Source organism: Megalops cyprinoides, chromosome 15, assembly GCF_013368585.1.
Source record: "Megalops cyprinoides isolate fMegCyp1 chromosome 15, fMegCyp1.pri, whole genome shotgun sequence".
NCBI classification, from domain to species: domain Eukaryota; kingdom Metazoa; phylum Chordata; class Actinopteri; order Elopiformes; family Megalopidae; genus Megalops; species Megalops cyprinoides.
The window spans coordinates 32,578,044-32,596,102 of NC_050597.1; the positions used below are offsets into that span (position 1 = coordinate 32,578,044).

Consider the following 18,059-nt stretch of genomic DNA (forward strand, 5'->3'; position numbering starts at 1 on the left):
TTAATTGCATGAGAACAATGTGATTGGACAAAGGAAGTAGAGCAAGGTAAAGAAGCAAAGGGAGGGAAACACCCTGAAAAATATTTTAATATTTATCCACAGTAAATCTCTTGTATTGCATTATTTTTGATAGGAAATGTTTAATTGTGTTATAGTGATGTATGTATCTCCAGACAGCTCCAGCTCTTGTCACTAATCTATACCAGAGGCACATGCTTAGCGTATCAGCCTCCATACATTGTGTTCATAACCTCTTTTCATTTCCTATACAAAGGGTACCGAAGAAGACCTCTCTGTCTTTACCAGTTTTGCCTCCATCAGCCAGCGCAGAGCCTGTGAGTGAGGTAGATTCCCTCTCAGGATTACCACCCACTCGCCCACCACCTGTACAGTATCCTGCACCGGAGGGGTCTACATCACCACCTCTATCTAAGGAGTCCACACCACCACCTCAACCTAAGGAGACCACATCACCACCTCTACCTGAGGGGTCCAAATCGCCACCTGTACAGGATTACCCACCATTGCCTGTACAAGAGGATTTCACACAACTACCTGTACAGGAATATACACCACTGCCTGTACAGGAAGGCTCCATACTGCAACCTCTACATTTGGTCCTCCCACAGTCAGCGTTACAGGAGGTAATGCACCATCCCACAAACTGTTGATCAGCAGTTTCTTTTCAGTTATTTCTATTTGTGCTCTTTCTCAGCTATGCTTTCTAATCAGCATCAAGAAAACTACTGTAGACAGACACAGACAGCTACTGGACTGTACAGAGAAGTGCAGTGTGCCCACCACAGCCACATGGCTTGGGGATGCTTTCGTTAAGTCATGCTAATACACATGGATGAGTGTCTATATGCATGAATAGTCTCTTTTCCTTCACGTGCATATTGGGTGACATATTCTGCAGATGTGGGTTTCCTCCAATTTCTTATTGTGTCTGAATGTGGCATGGGATGGGGGGAGAGTCCCACATCCCAGCAGAGAGGAGCAGTCCCCCTGCTAGCCAAAGAGATACTCAAGGTGAGATTCCCACATCCCAGCAGAGAGGAGCAGTCCCATTACATTACATTACATTACATGCATTTAGCAGATGCTCTTATCCAGAGCAGCTTCCAGCAGAATAGAACATAAGTGTATCTGTTCAAGTTAAATGAGCAATAGTATCAGACTAGGCTAAAACACTCTCAGACCAGTGAGAACACAAAATTGAGAAAACATCACAATACGACACATAAAACAACTATGAAATGCTAGACGCAACAGGTGTTAGAGGGCAGGGATTGAGGTGGAGCCAAGATGCAGTCTGAAGAGGTGGGTCTTCAGTCTGCATCGGAGGATGGCCAGTGATTCCCCTGTCCTAAGGGGGAGGTCATTCTACCACTGAGGGAATAATTCAGTGATCGTGTCTGAGAGGAGGGACCCCATCGGGACGGGACAGTCAGTTGCCCCATAGTTGCAGAGCGTAAAGTTGGGTGAGAACTTTTTCCTTGGGAGTATTAGAGTAGTGGAAGGACTCTTTTACATCACATAGCTACACAATTCACATTTTGTAGCTTAGGAGATGCTCTTATCCAGAGTGATGTACAAGATGAGTACATTTAACAATACATTTACATATGGGAAATTACCAGGTGGAAACATAGTCCTTTGTACAAAGACAGCAGGCAACCCCACTGCATCATGGGTGTGTTAGTGGGGTGGTCTTTAATCCCTATCTTCAGTATTGGCCCATTTTACACAGTGTATGGCAGCCCTGTGGACTGTGAGTGGTGGACTCATGGTGAAGGCATGTATCATTGGCCCTGGTTCATGGGGGAATGATGGTTTCCTTGTTTGTGTGTCAGTTTGCTGCAGGATGTATGATGCACACATAAGCATGCACATAAGCATGTGATACAGAAAAAATTCTAATGCTATGCCACTAAGGCAACATCACTGCACTTCATTTTAAATCCCAGTAGCAAGCTTTCACGCACAGGACAAGGTTACAAGCTTAGAAAATGGAGGTATATTTTTTCTTAATATCGGTATGTGCTTGTATACTTATTTCTTGTTTTGTTTTATCAATATTCTGCAGGGTGAAAATTTTAACTGCTATCCACAAGGTTTGGATGGAAGACCACTAATGGCTGCCCCAGTTTTTACAAAGGTAAATTTTTACACTTTTAATTAATATATGTCTTTCTTCCTTAGAAAAACCCACAATTGCCTCAGTAAGTATCCAGCTGTATAAATGGATAACATTGTAAAAACACTGTAACACTGTAATCATGTAGGTTAGCTCTGGATAAAAGCATCTGCTAAATGCCAATAATGTAATGCAATGTAAAGGTGGTCTGCTTCTGATTCTGCTCAGAGTCTCCAGGATGTCAATGCCTTTGAGAGCCAGTTGGTGGTGCTGGAGTGCCGTGTCAAAGGCGTGCCATCCCCTCGAGTGGACTGGTACAGAGAAGGGACTTTGATAGATGATTCTCCTGACTTCCGCATTCTCCAAAAGAGTAAGTACGCTTGATGGAGACATTACATTTTTGCAAACACCACAGGACCCCAGCCAGGTATATACATGTTCATAAATACTGTGTGTATGAAAACTGTATGAGGGGTTCCATTCTCTCAACTGAATTTTCACATTTTGTTTATATAGTGCTCATCAACTCAACCTACTGAGTCAAGTCATATTACCGAATGGCTTTTTTACGACATTTTGTAGGTCCTTTAGCATAGTTGCCACAAGATAGGTAGTTAATACTTGGAAGAAGAAAGAAAATTAGTACCTATTATTTTTATCCTTTGTTTGTTAACCAAAATTTAGAAATTTCTGAAATTACTAAAGTTATAGTCCTTAAGGACCTGCAAGATATTCTTAACCTATTGAAAGAATATAAATTCAGTCCTCAATTAAATATCAGGTGAAATCAGTACATGCTATAAAAAGAAAAATATGTAAGTGTATAATTTGTGTCACAGAACTCATTTTCTGAGTAGTAATTTACAACCACTTTACGTAATGCATAATGCATATATTTCATTATTTAATTCATTGGTTGTCTTTCAAAAGCTCTTTTGTTCCTTCTGTAACATTTAGTTATGTCTATTTTCTATGGTGGCCATTAGATTTTCCCAGTTAAATTCCCTATATAAAAATAGCCTTAACTTTTTTACTGAGCCAAACCTTAATGCCATATATGCATTTGTAGGTATGTATAAGTACTTTCATGTAATATTTGATTGTTAAAATATATCTGTCAGACAAAAAAGTGATTACTGTTTGGTAACAGCCAGTTAACATGTATTTTGGAGGTGTTCATGCAAATCTGCATTACATGCATTTTTTTGGCACAAACCATTAAGTTGGAATATCATCTGATAATATATTTAGCTGACTCTATACAAACCAACTTTGTCATCATTTGGTACATTATTTTATCATCCAAAGAGATGTCCAGTAACAAAGTTACAAATGTACAGAGAAATATATTTAAGGTGTCCCCTGGACTGATATTTCTAGAATAATTTCCTGACTGCAAGGTTAGATACAGTATATGTCACAAAGCCAAATAGGAGCCGAAAATGCATGATAATTAAGTACAGATCTGTCAGACCACCTCACATAGTTATATTCAGTGTTTAAATATTTATAATAAATCCTTAATGCATGAATAAACACTGGAAAATATACTCACTGTTCAGGGCATTACCTATTATTATATTACAGTGTGTAAATGTGTAAATACAAAAGTAAAGTAGTGTCACTTTAACAGTTTGTTCAGTTATGTATTTGGCCATTAGAACACAAAATAAAAAGACTTCACAGATACCAAGTCCATTATATCAGCTATATGAGGGAATTCAGTAAAAACAAGGATTCATATCCCTCAGGGCATATTTTAACTGGGAGAGCCAACTATACTTCATATTGATAGAAACACACAGACACACATGTGCTCATACACACTCACTCAGCAGACATACAGTTCATTTGCAACTGTGATAAATCTCAGGCAACTGTATCACTTGAAGTAAGTACTGATAAGTGTTTCTGTTGTGTTTGTTTTAAAGAACCCAGGTCCATGGCTGAATCAGGTGAGCATAGTCCAGGGTAGCAGAGGGAAAGGCATGGGAACATGCTGGGAAAGTGATTCACAGATCATTCACCATAACACCTCTCAAACAGCATGCTGTCAGGACAAAGGAGCAAGGAAAAAAGTAGCTAATTTATCCTTTGATTTCTACATTTTTTTTGTTCAAATGCAAACCATCTGCATAAATCTTAAGCTCAAACACACAAAGACTGTCTCTATTACATAAAAACCAACTGTTTAAAAGGAAACATGCTGTACTTTTCTGTCTGTAAACAGAAATCTCTTCCTTTCTGCACATCAGCTGACATATATCTTGCTGATTGGAAATAATGTGCAAACTTTGGAGGATGGCTGATGTGGGTGGGATTACAGTGAACAAGAGCCAAGAATTCTTATCCAGGACTTCAGCCATGAAAGGGAATGAGATGTCTTCAGGTTGAAAGCTCTTCCAAGGGTTTAAACTTCAAGGCAATTGCTATCTGCAATTGCTTGGACAGGATTTGGACAATATTTTCTTTCCCTTTACTGGGATATGGATGTAATTCTCCTTCTCACATAAATATTATGTATTTATATAAATTTAATTTAATTTTTAAAATCATCATAGTAAATAATCAGTAGCAGGAAAGTCTAATGTTCTCCTATCTATTAGCATGTTTATTCTCCACTACCTATTAACAGAGCCTAGTAAAGCTCTACTGCCTATTAGCATGTTTGTGCTCTACTACCTATAGCCTGAAGTATGCTAATGCTCAACTACTACTAGCAAAGCATGGTAATGCTCTATTGTGTATGAACAGTGCATGTTAATTCTCTATTCTCTATTAGCACTGTATGACAGGTACATAGAGGTGCATCTGACATTTCCCCTGTACTGCATGGAGTGCCACAAGGTTCTGTTCAAGGCCCTCCATTGTTTTGTTTTTATATGCTTCCTCTTGGCCTAAGTATTTGCCACCATGGTCTTTGTTTCCACGTTTATGCTGATGGTACCCAATTCTAACTCAAAACCTGGTCTTTTTTTAAAACATGAAAAAACTGGCAAAAAACTTGGGACTTTTTTTTCCACAAATAGAAAAAAGCAGCCCCAACGTTGGTACCATTCACATAGCGTTTCTTAGCACCTGCACTGAGTGGGTGGGGTTAGGGTGGTATTTTGCATTGAAGTGTTCATTCAAAGAGCTCAGATTTTCTCATAAAATACAGCCTTACTCTGCCACATTACGCACAACTCTGCCATCACAGGAAAGGTATCAAATTCCCAAAAATGAGTCTCTGAGGCTCTGTCCAGCACCAGACAGAGAGGGAGGGGGGAGGGAGACGGCAACTGAAATACACAAATTCGCACATACGGTCATTTATTAGGGGCCAAGCACCAAAGGTGCTAGGCATCTATTGTAATTGTTAGAAATAGAGGCCAAGCACCACAGGTGCTGGAACCCTATTGTTTTCGTATGCTTTCTTATTATTATTATTAGGGGCCAAGCACCGAAGGTGCTGGAACCCTATTGTTTTTGTATGTTTTCTTATTATTATACATCTGCCATGGGAGTCTATGGCAGCCCATTCGTACGCTCCCATTCCCATGCTTTTTATGAATTTTGGCACACTCATAGAGGACAGTCCCAGCTGTCCACTCACCAATTTTGGGGTCAACAAATCAAGCCCTCTAGCACCACCATCAGGTCAAAGTTCAGCTAACATTTTTGGCCGTAACTCCTGACCCTGTTGGAATTTTTTCAAAATTCTTTTTTTTAGATTCCTTAGGTCATGCCAAGTCCAAAGCACCCATTGCTGTCAAAGTCCACCACATTGGATTTTCCACCATTTTGATATTCCAAAGCTTTCGCCCGTAACATGCAATGAGTTTGAGAGCGAAGACACCAAACAGGAAGTGAGGTCATATCTCGGCAATGCTTTTGTGTCTTCACAACAAACTTGGTATATGGACTTCCTACACAGTCCTGAGAGTGTCCAAGAAGTTTTGTGTCATTTCACCCCTAGGTGGCGCTATAATTAAAACACTTGAATTTCTGCTCATAACGTTTGATTCCTTGGGTCAAGTTGAACACATGTAAACATGGGGTCAATCCATCCATCTCTGTAGCGCCACCAACAGGCCAAATTTCAAGGTATATTTCTGCTAATAACTTTTGAACTGTTTGTCCTAGGGTTGTGATCTTATTTTTTCACTGACTCCTTGGGTCATCCCAATTCAAATGCACCCATTGGCATTAAAGTCCGACATATTGGATTTTCCGGCATTTTGAATTTTTCGAAAAACCTACTTTTGCGAACTAGTCCTAGACCATTGATCCTATCACCACCAAATGGTACGTATTGTCTACAGAGGGGTCTGACCAAAAGTTATTCAAAGAATTTTGCTAGGGCAAATGATGTGGCCGCTGTCGTCCAATGAAATTCCATGGTGAATACACCAAAGCAGGAAGTGAGTCATATCTCAGCAGTGCTTTGTTGGAGTGATGCCGAACTTGGTACACTTTGTTGGTATTAGGAATATTGGGTACTCACCAAGTTTCATGAAATTTGGCCACTTAGGGATGCTATACCATTAAATCATTTAAATCCCCCTTACTCTGGCACAAAAGCAGATATTTCAACTAAATTTATTGTGCTTCATCAAAGTTAAGGATCCTAACTGGGAACTTATGAAACCTCCACGTCAGCCATTTTGTGTTTCATCCATCTTTGATTTTGTCAAAAACACATTTAACCACCTCCTCCTAGAGTTATGGCACAATGGGTTTTTGTGTATTACCTCTTTGGACCATTGTCTTTAAGAGTTGTTAAAGGCTAGTTCCCAAGTTGAAAAACATGGCTGCAGTGTACCCACAAATTTGCCCTTGAAGGTGCCATAACTCTGCAATGCTTTTGTTCATTGGCATAAAACTCGGTACACATGCTTACCATGAGACCGGAGTGACACACATCAAGTTTAGTGAAATTTGAGCACCTTGGGGTGCTATACTGAAAAACAGGTTCAAACACCCATGTGTCCCTGTACTTACATTTTAATGGCATTTTGTTCCAATGGACATCACAAGGCACAGACCACACAAAGAAAAGCAGATATTGTGACCAATTTTTTGTAGATCATTACATCATTGCATGTCAGGTCCTAACTGGGAAATGAACACATAGTCCAAATGGCATGGCTGCTAAGATACAATTAATTTGTAGCACTTAAAACAGGCACATCTCCTGCACCTTTTGACCTACTGCACAATTAATACACTAAATAGTGTTGAAGAAACACTTGGACTTTCCATATTGGCCTGAATGTAAGACAGGGTTTTTTTCTACTTCAGAAATTACATCTGAAAAGTGGGGTTGTCTTACATAGGAGAACAAGACTTTTTAATGTCATTTATACATTACGAACAGCAGTTGGCGCCATTTATCTGAGATTGTTCAGTGGTATTAGAAATCCCAGTAGACTAGTTTATTTTTATTTTCATTTAAATAGTTTATTCATTTGAAAATGTGATTACATTTTATTTTTATTTAAATGTGGCAATTTCATCTAAAAGATGTAGAAAATATATCAGTGTACGTTGTTTTATTCAGTGTATTTTATTAAATTGATATCAGATTAGATTCAGATTTACTTTATTGTCATTTTATCATGCACTTGCATACAATTAAGAGTGAAATGCCATTTCTCCTATACCAACAGTGTACCTAAAAATTAGAAAGAGAATTAAAACAACATACGCTATATGGACAAAAGTATTCGGACGCCTGACCATTACACCAACAGGGACTGTAATGACATTTGTACAATGTATACAAATACAGTACATACACTTTAATATGCAGTTGGTCCCCCTTTTGCAGCTATAACAGCTTCCACTTTTCTTGGAAGGCCCAAACCCTGAAAAACAGGTGTGGCCAAATACTTTTATCCATATAGTGTATATCTATATACAACACACTCAGTTTTGTAAACATTTGGAGAGGAATAGCAGCATGTACTGTCAATAAATCTTTTTTTCTGTACAAAAAGTGCTAGGTGCAGCATGAAAAGGATTGCACTAGTGGAGAGAAGTGTCGGTCTGGTCCTATGTTGGGGTAAATGGTTCAGTGAGGGAGGGGGGCAAAGGTGTTCATGATCATCACAGCCTGGGGTATAAAGCTGTTTAGAAGCCTGGTGGTATCAAATGAAATGATTTCTTTAAATAAATAATATTTAATCTTCAAAAAATCTTTTACCTAAAAAAGGTGTTGAAAAATGAAGGGTCCTTTTCTAATCAGGGACAATTTATGATATTCAGCTAATATGGTATGTTCTCTGCCATTTTTCCCACGATTTTGGATTTTTTCAAATACCCAAAAATTGCACTCCTCCAATAGCATTGGCACTTCATTGTCCCAAGAAGGCACACTGCATTTTATGGCACTGCTTACGTTTAAGCTTGACTTATGTAGGGGGGGCAGTGCAGTGGTGCAAATGGGTAGCACTACTGCCTAACAATATGGAGGTGTCAAGTTTGGGGTGCGTCTTCGTTTAGTTTGAACCTTGTCCCTGTGTTCATGTGGCTTTCTTCTGGGTATTCTGGTTTTCTACCACAGTCCAAACACATTCAGGTAATGTCAATTGGACATGCTATATTGCCCATAGGTGTGAGTGTAAGAGTAGGTGTCAATCTGTCTGTTCACCCTGTGATGAACTGATGTCTTGTTCAGGGGTTGTTCTGATTAGTTGTCTACCTGGTTACCATGTGGTGCTTGGCCCCTTCATTGCTGCTAGCAGCTATATATATTATTATTATTGTTATTACTAATAATAATAATAATAATAATAATTCTAGCTTTCATGCTGCCTAAACCTTTCACTCTACAGACACTAAACGAACCCCAAATCGACTGGTTTGTTCACCATTGGTGTGCTTGTACTTTTATAAATGTATAGTTTTATAGTTTTAACGATATTTTAAAAAATTCTCTAATTTTACCCCCATTAAAAAAGATAGGAGGCCCGCACTCTTCTGTTGCAAACTTTTCGAACTGCCATATCTCCGCGAATTCTGGCTCTACACGCATAAGTTATACATCAAAACACAGCTACACTGGTGCAGATTCTCACTATGTCTTTGGTTCATCTGTGATGATTGGTTTTTGAATTATGAGCCTTTGTTCAGTCTTTGGTATCCCCTCACTCTGACCAATTTAACAGTTGATATTTAAATTGCTGCAACTGAGCCAAAGTCAGCTGGTGTCAAGTGACAGTTTGTATTGGAATGTTGCCAAGCAACCAATCAGGGACAGGTGTTTGTACCTGCTAACAAAGAATGGGTGAGATATTTTACTCCCAACTTTGAACAGTAAGTTTTTTACAGAGTTGTATCTCCTTGAATTCTGGCTATAGAAGCATAATTTATACATTGGAATTTAAGAAAAATTGTGTAGATTCCACAATGTCGTCATGTGAGCGATGGACAGTTTATAAGTTATGAGCCGAATTAGTTGCAGACTTCAGCCACGTCAGACACAAAGGAGGGGGGAAGGGGGGAGTGGGGTAAAAGACAAACACATACAAAAAGTTTGGACACATGCTCACACACATAACCCTTTCACATGTACGATATGAAATATTTCCAACTGCCTCCCAGTGTGACTTATAGAGTACCGAGGTGGGTACATCATCACATCAATAATTTATTGACAGAATACATGCTGCTATTCCCCTCCAAATATACTGTAAATACATGCTGCTATAAAACTCAAAGACTATTTACAGTACACTCCTTGTTTGTTTGTACAGTGTTCAATGTATATAGATATATGTTGTTCTTATTCTCTTTCTTAATTTATGTACACTGTTGGTACAGGAGAAACATTATTTCATTCTTGATTGTATGCAAGTGCATGATAAAATGACAATAAAGGAAATCTGAATCTGAAATCTGAATCTGAATCACTGGTTCTTGCTGGTGTCGGAAGCACATTCCCTATGGAAAATATTGTTGGCTTCGCACAAAATCCATCTTTACTCAAATTTCAGGAGCTGGGAATTTCCTGAATTAACCTGTTTGGTGTGAGGATATATTTGGACTCGTCAAATGTTTCAATGTTTTCCAAAAATGTTAAGATTTAAGACTTGTTGTTTGTTTTGTAGTCCACTTTTCGAGCTACATATCATATAGCAATGTGGGAGGGAACGTCCTGACAAATCAGATACCACCATCTCATCCTGGCATGCAGGGATCTTCTGTTTAGAAAACCGTTGGCTCTAGGTTTGCCAGTGGAAGACACAGTAGCAAAGATGACGACAGTTTGTAGTTAGCTATCTAACAAACAACCGTAATCATTTTAAAATGGTTTAGTGCTTTGTCCTGGACTGCAGCCACCGTACATATGTGAACGACTGCAAATTTTTCAGGTTTCCATAATGCCCCATGGCTGAGTTTTACATCATGGAAACTGTGAAGGTTATCTCTGTAAGCACACCATCAGAGAGACGTCTATCAAATATAGCTAACTGAATGTGCATTTTCAATCAGGTCGAGTGCCCAAATCTACATGTGTAAGGAGAATGTTCTTTTTGGTTAAACATCAAGGTGTTTCTGACTCTGATATGTCTCAAAGGCTTTGGGTGTTTTTCATCATTCAAAATCGTGGGCTAACAATCATGCTGCGTTCCACTTGAACTGGGAAGTCAGAATTTCCGAGTTCCCAGTGAGAAATTTCAACTGGATTGCCCCCTGAAGTCGGATTTCCGACTTGGAAAGTCAGAGGAACCTCACCAACCCCGACTTCAAAATCCAAGATGGCCGCTTCCGGCATCAACAGTAGTGAAAGCTGTAGTATTATACTGTTTATTAACAGTCCTGTCTTATTTGTGTCTCATTAAATCAGTCGTACACACAGTACTGTCTAATGTCTATCTGTGGACATGTTGCTACAGTTTCTGTATGCGCAAAATACCGTGTAATGGGTTGTTATCAACTGATATTGTGTCTAACAATGGCGGGTCAGGGGTAGCTAGCTAGCTTAACAGTAGTTGTCACAACAGGTTGCTTGCAGTGTCTGTGGTAAAATTAACTATTTGGTTAGAAGAGACGTGATGAGGCTGTATTAGTTTGATAGCTAACTAGCTATTAGTAATATGACAGTTGAGCAAAGTGCGTGAAAGCCAAATTAGCTAGCTAGTAAGCTACCTAGCTTTCTATGTTCATTGTTTTTTATTGTAGCTAGCTATGTGTTTGTTTGCAAGGGGATATTTGTATTTGTCAGTGGAATGTGATAGTAGCTAGCTAGTTACATTTATTGTTTTGTTTGTATTGTAGCTAGCTAGATAGATTTGTGATTATAAGGTGGTACTTGTACTTTTCAGCTGAATGTGCAAGTAGCTAGCTAATTTGACTTTCATGCACTTTGTTAGCTAGCTATCAAACAAAAACAACTTCATCACATCTCTTCTAAACAAATGGTTAATTTTAACATTCATACTGCAAGCTGAGGTATTGACTTATGATCTTAAGTACCGTTTGCTTGCTAGCTCGCTAGCAACTTAACATTAGTTAACTAGCTAGTGTTAAGTGCGCCAGACCATTTATTCATTAGTGGATATAACTTCTTCTAAGATGTTTTTGAGGTGGACCTCATATTTGTTCTGTAGTTGTCTATATTTTGAAAGAGCAAGCACAACAAAGGTTTTCCTGGAGGCGTCCATCTCCATGGTCAACTCGGGTGTATCATTCCCAGCTCCGACGTCCGACTTCCGAGGAAAATGGAATGCAGCATCAGTCCACTTAGCAAGCTCGATGGGTGATGATGTGGTAAACTGACTTTGCTTGCTAGCTAGCTAGCTGGTTAGCTATGCTACCTAATGTTACACTGGCCCACACTCACTGACACCCTGTAGGTCTTATCCCTCATGCTCACCCTGACCAAACCGGCAATATGGCCCTCAAAACAACTGAATTCCTCCACATGCCCTGATTTATAATGGTTTTCACCCGGCTGAAAACTTTGGGTCTCAGACTTAAAGAAGAGGAGAATATGGCTAAGCGACACCATTGCTGCTGACAATGAGCTTGCTATTGCTGATAGTGATGACTGCTAAAGACGAGCTTGCAAGCTGCTGTAGTAATAGCTGATAGCGATGATTAGCCACACTCTAGCTAGCAAGGCCGGAGAGCGGGAATGAGGAAAACCATTGTACTAGCATATAAGATAAAAAATTAAATTACGTAAAATTTAGCAATTAAAATAAACAATATTAGTCGCAAGCTGGGATCACAATATATAATCTCGAAATTGATAGTAAGCCATAAATCACTAGAAGTACTTTAAAAGTGCATTTTAAAAAATGTCTATGACTATTTCACGTCCGACACCAGTGTGACGTAGCCACCTCTGTACTCTATTTCAGCTTGTGCACACCTGCTGTTCTAGAATTTGGCTATGACTTCATAATAAATTATTCTAGTGTTATAATTCCAATTGCAAGAATTCTGCTAGCAGCTCAATTAGTTATACTAACTAACAAGACGTGAAGTTGGTGACTATCTGAACTAATATCCTTTATTAAAACTGGTGTAGTACATATAGAATTGCAGCAGACGTATACCCAAACCCAGCACATGTGGGTATGCTTCATGGAACTCATGTGAACTGAAATGTGAACTGTCTTAATTCAAAATATAATTTTAAGAATACATAATATGAGATAAATTGCCTAGATTACACATTCTTTATATTTGAGATGAATATGCATGCTTTGGCATGGATACAGTGCAATTGCACTGCTCGGTTGACTCAAATAGCAAGTATAACATGGAAAAAAGGGATTACCATGGTATTTGATGTATTGAAATATTTAATCACACCCAGAAACACAGGATTTCAGTATTTTAATAACTCATGAGTCTTGATACCTCAGTATTGATACTTTCAGTTCAGTTCTGGGTTGAACCGTTATTGAGTTATGAGCCTAATTAGTCATAGAATTCAGCCACTGGTCTAAGTCACGTGACTACACTGCCTTGTCTCAGGCTGCACAGTAGCGTCAGACACAAAGGGAGGAGGGATGGGCATTTCCTCAGGAGTTATTATCATCTAGTTATTATTATTATTATTCTAGCATTAATGCAGCCTAAACCATTCACTCTGCCGACACAAAACCAATGCCAAATCTTCTCCATTCTCCATTGGTGTGCTTGTACTGCCATATCTCTGTGAATTCTGTCTCTACATACATAAATAGAATTAAACACATAAATTATACATCTAGCGGTAGGAAAACTTGTGCAGGTTTTCACGTCTTTGGTTCAGCGCTATGATGATTGGTTTTTGAATTATGAGCTGAAATAGTCACAGAGTTCAATGTTTACACATTCCTTTGTCTCAGGGAGCTCACAGCATCAGACACAGAGAGGGGAGGGAGCGCAAATGGCAACTAATGCCTGTGTGCTAAATAATGCACACAGGCAATCACACATTGCATTTTCCTCAGAAAATGCACACAAATCTAGTTATTGTTATTATTATTATTTATTCTTCTTCTAGCTTTAATGCAGCCTTAACCATTTGTGATACAGACATCAAACCAACACCAAATCGACCTCCTCAGTCATTGGTGTGCTTGTACTTGTATATTGTGTAATTTTATATTTTTACAATTTTAAAGATATTTTTAAAAAATCACTTAAAATTTACCCCCATTATAATAGATAGGATTTTAGAGTCCTCGTTCACAAACATTTTGGACTGCCATTTTCCCTCATTTCTGGGACTATAGGTATAAATTATAAATTATACATCTAGTGGTAGGAAAACTTGTGCAGATTCTCACAATGTCTTCGTTTCAGTGCTGTGATGTACAGTTTTTGAGATATGAGCCTTTGTTTGGTCTTTGGTATCCCCTCACTCTGACCAGATTAACATTTGTTATTTAAATTGTAGCAATGGAGCCAATCAGAGACAGCTAGTGTCTTACTGTTCTGTCTCAGGCTTGGTGCACCACCAGACACAGAGGGAGGGGAGAGAGAGACAGCAACTCCAATGCATACAAATTTGTGTGTATGGTCAATAATGCAAACAGGCAACCACACATCTCATTCTCAGGAAATTCACGCAAATCTAGTTCCACATGAACTTTACCTTTTACTTTACTTTGTTACTTTGAAACTGTCTGTGTATGAGTATTCAAACACCTAATCATAGATCACGGTATACTTCTATGGACAATTGCTGAATTGTTTGTGTAAACAATGATAATTTGATTACTAAATTGTTTTACCCTTTTCTTTTACATCTAGAGGATATCTGCTCTTTGGTGATTGCTGAAGTGTTCCCTGAAGATTCTGGAACATTCACTTGTACAGCAAGCAACAAATATGGGACAGTATCCAGCATCGCTTATTTGAAAGTGAAAGGTAAAACTGTTTGCAAATGAGGAACCCCTGCTTGTGTCTTCCAGGTATTGAAAGTGACTTAGTTGAAAGTACTTTTCATCAGGGAATAAAAATTTCCAGCTGGTTTTTTGTGACCTTAACTATTAATTTTTCATCCCTTTTCCATGTTTTCTGGGCACCAGCTAATGTGCAACCAGTGAGAACAAAATTAAATATTGGGTAATAGAGTTTTTTATTTATTTTAATTTATCTCTTTATCTCTTTATTGTAATGTATCTCACTATATTAATATTTAAACCTCTTATACTTACATAAAGCATGAAAATACACAAAAGCAAAATGAAAAACAACCTGCTTCATTTATACTATTGTAATACTCTGAAGGACTGCTTTTGCCTGGTTCTGAAGCCAGCTACCATCTAACAAACAGTGGGGCAGTGATCAGTGCATATATTAGATTCAGATACTTTGAAACAATATTCAATAATATAACAAGGGCCATAACTGCAACCACAATACATTTTTATTGCAGTCACCTGTTTAACTGGTCTTCTTGTTTTCTCTTTTTTCAGTTTTTACAACTGAATATTGCTTTCAGGTACATTTTGTAAACTGAGCAGGTAGAGTTTTGATATTGAGAGCTGCATTTATGGCAGGCATGCACACTAGCCCAGCATGAGACAGTGGATGCCTTTAGATTGAAAAGACAATATTATATATTATTTATGGAAAGGCAATATTATACCCCAGGCATATAATAAGTTAAATACTGAATCTAAATGCTTGGAAGAGCTCCTCACTGGCTCAGTTTGGGCTTGCTATGAGCTTAAGATCTATAGCCTGCAGTCCAAGGATTGCTACTTTGGGTCTAAGTTGTGTCACACACAGAATCCCAGAAGTCGCATCTGGGAGTAGCTGCCACTGGCCATGGCCCATGGGAGTTGAAAGTGCTTACCTTGGCCAGAGATCCCGACCTCATTGCTACATCAGTAGCTCTTAGCAACACACCAGGCACCAATGGCTTAGTAGACAGTCATCAGAAAAAGATGTACTGCTGGCAGTCACTCTATTGTAGAGCACCCTTTGGTAATGTGAAACTAGCCAATGATTCATTATTAGAATTCAGTTGACTAGACCCTATTCCAGAAGCCATGGTTGGCATTTGTTTCATAAAGAATGGTGGGCATCCCCAGAGACTGTCTCACATTTCTGGCAACATGCTGTAGCTTTAACATTGTGAGGAATTGACAGACAGATATCGATGCCAGGAAACCTTGTCTTAGATTATCTATATAGCTGTTTGAAAGAGAACGTTTGAATCCTCAGCAACCTGCCTAGTGGTACGCCCATGTAGTTTGGTGTATAGTATAGGTCTCCTAGCCTTGTATTGTGCTAACTTTGTACAGAATGAATTCAGATAAATGTTTTTAAGTCATACCTGATCATATGTGTCTCTTTACCTGATAAGGCAATGAGAGCAGCAAAGTTAACAGCACAGCAGTGAGCAAGACTGCAGCTGAGTCTGTCAAGAACAAGGCACCAGGGATTATCTCTCCAGATCTTCCAAGATCCTGTCTAAAACCTCAGCTGGATGGAACTGAATTAAACCACCATGAGCCAAGATCCAGCATCTTTCCTCCTTCACCTCTCATTTCTGGTCAGAAGCCCAAAGTGGAGCTGACCCTCATAAATCACAGTGACGCAGAGCAGAGCTCTAGTCTGAAGGGAAGTGAAGTTGGCAGCTTTGGCCATCAGAATGAATGCCCCTCCAGCATCTTAGTCTCAGATTTTCCCACTTATGGTCTTAAACCAAAGCTAGAGGGGTTTGGAGGCAATAGTACTGTTCCCTCCTCCAGCAACCTTCCGCCCGATAGCATCGGCTCCATTCTTAAGGCACAGGTGGAGGGGAGCTTCAACAGCCAGGATGAACTGAAACCCAGCGTCACCTCAGCGGATCCTGGTGTCTGTCTGAAGCCTAAGGCAGAGGGCACCGTAGCCAACCACACTGAGCCCAGATCCAGCATCCTTGCCCCAGAGGCCCTCAGCTCTTGTCTTAAACCCAAACTAGAAGGAGTCCTGGTCAACCATAATGAGCCCCGTTCCAGCTCCCGTGTGGGACTACGTGTGCATTTCAAACTACCAGAGGATGAGGCAGAGAGTGACACATCTTCAGAGGAGTCCAGCTCCATGCAGAAGATGAGCTGCAGTCAACCGCATGGTGACTTGCCCACAGCATTGCCCAATAAAGAGCCTCCACCTGTACTGGCCAAGCCCAAACTGTGAGTATATCTTTAATGTTTATTAGACACCCTGTATTTTAAGTGACTTTTACATTACATTACAAGTGACTTCATTTTATAGAAGAATTGTCAGAGAAATACCAAATACATACCTGCAGAATGTAAACTACATGGAGGCTGGCTGTGAAGTGCACAGGCTACATTTACACACAAATAACGAGCTTCTGTTTGCTGTGTGGCTAGTGCTAGGCTACTGTTTGACTGTGTCAAAGGATTGTGTTCGCTGTGGGTGTAGAGGATCTTGTAGTGAGGGGACCTTAATGTACAATTTTCGATTCCAGAAGTGTTAAATGGAGGGAACGCATATTCATCCATGCAATTTGGCCATTTGTCGACTTTCTTTTGCTTACATTTTCTCTTTAGCTTCTGACAAACCTTTTCTGAGTTTCATCTTCAAGAGAATTCGGTGCAATGGCAATCAACAATAACTTTAATTAATTCTATGAGATATTTAACATTTCCTGTGATTCCAGCACAAGCTGATGTCTCAAAGATGAGACATGTAAAAATGCTAGCTCTACAGCTGACAATGAATACTTTATGCTCATATTTGTATAATAACTTGAAACAAACTTCAACCTTACTCAATTTTTAAAATTATTTTATTATTTCTCTAGTCTGACTATGGTACATTTCTGGAATAAATTGAGCTATTAGCCCTTCTGTCTGCCGGTCTCCTAAATTGTTGGGCCATTGTAGGACCTTGCATTCTGCGAGGTCTAAAATCTGATTCCCTTACAGGCTAAGCAAGCTGCTGAGTAACTTGAGCTCTCTAGCAACAATTTACAATAACTGGCCACTCCCCATCTGAAAGTTATGTGTATAGTACATACAAATTGGGATAGAATAAACATTGAAGCTGGAAGAGTGTGAGATCACATTCTGAAGATTAAAGTCAAAAAAGTACAAAAACCAGAGCAGATTTTGAAACGTCACAGCATTGCTAGGCACTGCACAGATACCTGTTTGAAGCAGGGGAAATATGGGATTCTTTACACACACACAGCCATTTTCTTTGGTTTTTACTTGACTGTATAACGAGGCACTCAATAGAATGACAGAAACGCAGCTGACTGAAGTGCTTTAGGTAAGTGCAAGTTCTATTGCTTCAAGGAGACAGTGGTTGTTTTTTTCATGTGTTACTTTTATTGTTGACATGTCTTGCTTTCCTCATTACTGTTGAGCAATTCATTGAATTATTGAATGATCATCATTTCCCTGTCCAGCTGTAGAATTCTTTCTGTTAAATGTTCTTGTAAAAGCAATCACATTTTAGATGTAGC

General features: G+C 39.1%; 1 protein-coding gene across 2 annotated transcripts in view; it reads left to right on the forward strand.

The window, feature by feature from the left end:
- LOC118790538 (myopalladin-like) overlaps window positions 1–18,059 on the forward strand; it is a 77,880-nt gene that overhangs the window by 21,062 nt on the left and 38,759 nt on the right. The window contains exons 5-10 of one of the 2 annotated variants that reach the window (XM_036547488.1): window positions 275–644; window positions 2,090–2,161; window positions 2,369–2,510; window positions 4,072–4,095; window positions 14,381–14,497; window positions 15,945–16,755. In XM_036547488.1, coding sequence (XP_036403381.1) covers window positions 275–644; window positions 2,090–2,161; window positions 2,369–2,510; window positions 4,072–4,095; window positions 14,381–14,497; window positions 15,945–16,755 — 1,536 coding nt within the window. The remainder of the gene's footprint in view (window positions 1–274; window positions 645–2,089; window positions 2,162–2,368; window positions 2,511–4,071; window positions 4,096–14,380; window positions 14,498–15,944; window positions 16,756–18,059) is intronic. The other variant, XM_036547490.1, reaches the window with a different exon arrangement.